The 3,648-nt window shown below is 43.6% G+C and overlaps 1 protein-coding gene across 1 annotated transcript; it reads left to right on the top strand.

Annotated features, from left to right (window-relative positions):
• The first annotated feature begins 866 nt into the window (after positions 1-866).
• Positions 867-3,457, top strand: LOC109898478 (insulin-like growth factor-binding protein complex acid labile subunit). The gene is made up of 2 exons (XM_020493460.2): positions 867-969; positions 1,292-3,457. Exon 2 carries the CDS (start codon positions 1,297-1,299, stop codon positions 3,097-3,099), a length of 1,803 nt encoding a protein of 600 aa, XP_020349049.1. The 5' UTR covers positions 867-969; positions 1,292-1,296; the 3' UTR covers positions 3,100-3,457.
• Positions 3,458-3,648: the final 191 nt, after the last annotated feature.

Raw genomic sequence — 3,648 nt, 5'->3', positions numbered from 1 at the left:
TTGGAGTGGCCATCAAAAAGCCCTGACTTCAATCCTATAAAAATGTGTGGACAGAACTGAAAAAGCATGTGAAAAAATGTTTGACCCAAGTTAAACAATTTAAAGGCAATGCTACCAAATACTAATTGAGTGTATGTAAACTTCTGATCCACTGGGAATGTGATGAAAGAAATAAAAGCTTAAATAAATCATTCTCTCTACTATTATTCTGACATTTCACATTCTTAAAATAAAGTGGTGATCCTAACAGACCTAAGACAGGGAACTTTTACTATGATTAAATGTCAGGAATTGTGAAAAACTGAGTTTAAATGTATTTGGCTAAGGTGTATGTAAACTTCCGACTTCAACTATACATTTCAAAATGCCATTGCTACTTTTCAGCCAGCACAGTTTTATCGCACCAGGTTTGTCTTATCTCTCAGCCATGTTGTCTGTATCAGTCAGAATCTACAGTAAATGTACTCAGAGAAAGGACCCTGGCTTTAGTAAACAGCAAAAGGCTACTTGGAAGTCAGACCACCAGACCATATTTACAGACATTCATATAATATGAATTTTTGCAGTATTAATGATGTTATGTAGTATGACAAATCTGAGTTTAAAACTAAGAACCAATAGAGAGATAAGCGGTAACTGAGGTCATGGGGAAAAAAATGCATTTTGTTTATTCAATTCTTGAACATCAAATAGTTAAGAATGTTGACTGAAAATGTACTTATAAAGATACTGATATGTTTGTATATGTATAAAAAATATATTTGAGAGAGATAAGACCATAGTCTCATTGAAAGACTGATGATGATGCTGGTCATAGGGTATGAACAGGTTAATTCTGAGAGTTCAGTGGGTCTGACTTTTTCTAGAAAGACTAGGCAGGTTTTCCATTCCAAACACAAATACACACGTCCTTCATTTAGTGGGTGGCTGTCTGTCGGTCTACCTCAGTCAAAATCGCTTAAATATAAGGTAAGGTAAACTATTCTGATTCATTGAACTTTCATCTTTTAAAATTACACATAATAGAAATGAATGTACACTTATAGTAGCTTTGCATATTTTAGTAATGAATGTTTGCAGTAAAAATAGGAAATAGGCCTAGGCATTGCCTATACTATTGATCTTAAGTTGGTTCACGTAAAAGCTGAGTACATATGTTAATTTATTGACTTTCAGGGAGGACTTAAAATGTGAGAAAATACATGTTTATTACAAAGAGAATAAGCATATTAAGTAGTTTTAGATAAGGAGCACCAACATTGAGCTTACTTCCTTTGCTCTCTACCCCCAGCTGTTATGCACACGATTGTGCTACTGGTGTTGTGGGTACTGGGGACATCACTGGTGTTGCCAGACCCTGACACAGGGGGAGAGAAACCTACTGAGGAGCCCATTCCTTGTTCCAAGGGCTGCACCTGTCTACATGACGACTACAGTCTAGAGCTCAATGTCTACTGCAGCGCACGCAACTACACCCAGGCCCCCTCTGACGTGCCTGTCTCCACTCGCTCCCTCTGGCTGGATGGAAACCTGTTCACCACTCTGCCTGCCACCGCCTTCAAGGATCTCAGCAACTTGGATTTTCTGAATCTACAGAGCGGGCAGCTGGTGTCACTTGACTCCCAGGTGTTCAGAGGGCTTAAGTCGCTAGCTCACATCCACCTGGAGCGCAACCGAATCCGTTCATTGCCGGGCACTATCTTCCAGAACACGCCTAACCTCGCCTCGCTTAGTCTCCATAACAATCAACTGTCCCGCATTGAGGAGAAGTTGTTTGCAGGCCTCCCACATATGTGGCTTCTCAACTTGGGGTGGAACTCATTAGCAGTGTTGCCTGAGACTGGGTTCCATGACCTGCATGGCCTGAGGGAGCTGGTTCTTGCTGGGAATAGGCTGGCTTACTTACAGCCACAACTCTTCCAAGGTCTTACCGAGCTGAAGGAGTTGGACCTCACCGGAAATTACCTGAAGGTCATTAAGGCTAATGTGTTCATGAAGCTCCCCAAACTGCAAAAGCTTTACCTGGCTCAGAATCAGATAGTGACGGTGGTACCCAGAGCCTTTGTGGGTATGAAGTCCCTCAGATGGCTGGATCTCACAAACAATAAACTGTCAGCGCTCCACGATGAGACTTTCCTTGGTCTTCACAGCCTCCATGTGCTGCGGCTCTCCAACAACTCCATCAGTGGACTAAGGCCCAGGACTTTCCGTGACTTGCAGTACCTTGAAGAACTGCGTCTGAGCTACAACCGGATCCATGCCTTGGGGGACAGGATCTTTGAGGGGCTTGGGCACCTGGAGGTTCTAGAGCTGGAGCACAACCAGGTGCAGGAGGCCCGGATGGGCACCTTCATGGGCCTCTCTCACCTGGCTGTCATTAACCTGTCTGGCAGCTGTTTCCGCAGTCTTCCAGACCAAGTGTTCAAAGGTCTCGCTAAGCTCCACAGTCTTCACCTGGATAAGGGCTGTCTGACCAGGGTCACAACCCAAGCTTTCATTGGACTATCGGGTCTGCGACGACTCTTTCTTCAAAACAACAACATCTCTGTGGTGGAGCGCCAGAGCTTCGTGGAACTCTTGGGCCTACAACAACTAGACCTGAGATTCAACAAGCTTGAGGTCCTAACCTCCCACACCTTCTACGGCCTGAAGAACCTGGACTATCTGCTGCTGTCCAGCAACTTGTTCCGTCAACTTCCCTCTGAGGCCCTCATGCCCTTGAAGCATCTCTCGTGGCTGGACCTCTCAGCTAACAGGCTGGAGATCCTGCACAATGGTACCATGCAGCTGCTGCCCAGGCTACGCTATCTAAACCTGAAAGATAATGCTCTTAGCAGCATTCCACCAGATATCCCAGACACCCTACACCAACTGTGGCTGACAGGGAACCGTTGGAAATGTGACTGCAGTGTCCTTCCCCTTAGAGACTACAGCTTGAGGAGACCACAGACGGTGCCCCGGCAAGTGGAAACCCTGGCTGAGGGAGAGGAACCCCACACTGTTGTCACCATCTACAACAATATAACATGTAACAGCCCTCCAGGCTTGGTTGGCCATGACCTGAGGGATATCAGCAACGAACATTTCAACAACTGCTGAAGGGGTCAAAGACGCCAGACATTTGGAAGACAATAATTTCAAAATAATTGTTATTAGCCTACAATTTTCCCTGTACATTCAATGATTTAGCCAATATTAATTATTTCTCAAAATATGTAATGTAACAAAATATTTTTGCTACTGTGGTAATTAGGCCCTACATGTTGCAAGTATGTAGCTTTTGCATTATACACTTTTAGTTAGTTTCATATTTCATGAAATGTTCATTAACATTGCAAGTAAGCATACTAGAATACACAGTGTACAGTACATTTAGCTTTTAGGACATGTTTCAAAGCAGTCCACTTTTGAATGGGTGACTATTAAACTCCTCCTTTGAATAAACACAAGTCATGTTTGTTTTTGTCCTCTGAATAAATATTTAAGAGACAGATTTGCTCAACAAGGAATTGGTCACACAACCAAATATAGATATAGGCCCTAGGTAAACAATAGCAGCCTTTACCAATTAAAGGTGCAGAGGCCCAGCTATTGAGGGGCCAGATGGACCATGTGTGTACACAAGGCAAACACTTCCTTCTGTACCAT

Source organism: Oncorhynchus kisutch, linkage group LG10, assembly GCF_002021735.2.
Source record: "Oncorhynchus kisutch isolate 150728-3 linkage group LG10, Okis_V2, whole genome shotgun sequence".
NCBI classification, from domain to species: Eukaryota; Metazoa; Chordata; class Actinopteri; order Salmoniformes; family Salmonidae; genus Oncorhynchus; species Oncorhynchus kisutch.
The sequence above is the reverse complement of the archived record's forward strand: the minus strand, read 5'-3'. Positions and strand labels throughout refer to the sequence as shown.

Excerpts from the sequence above, each read along its gene's own strand:
- LOC109898478 (XM_020493460.2), top strand. The coding sequence starts at position 1,297 with ATGCACACGATTGTGCTACTGGTGTTGTGGGTACTGGGGACATCACTG.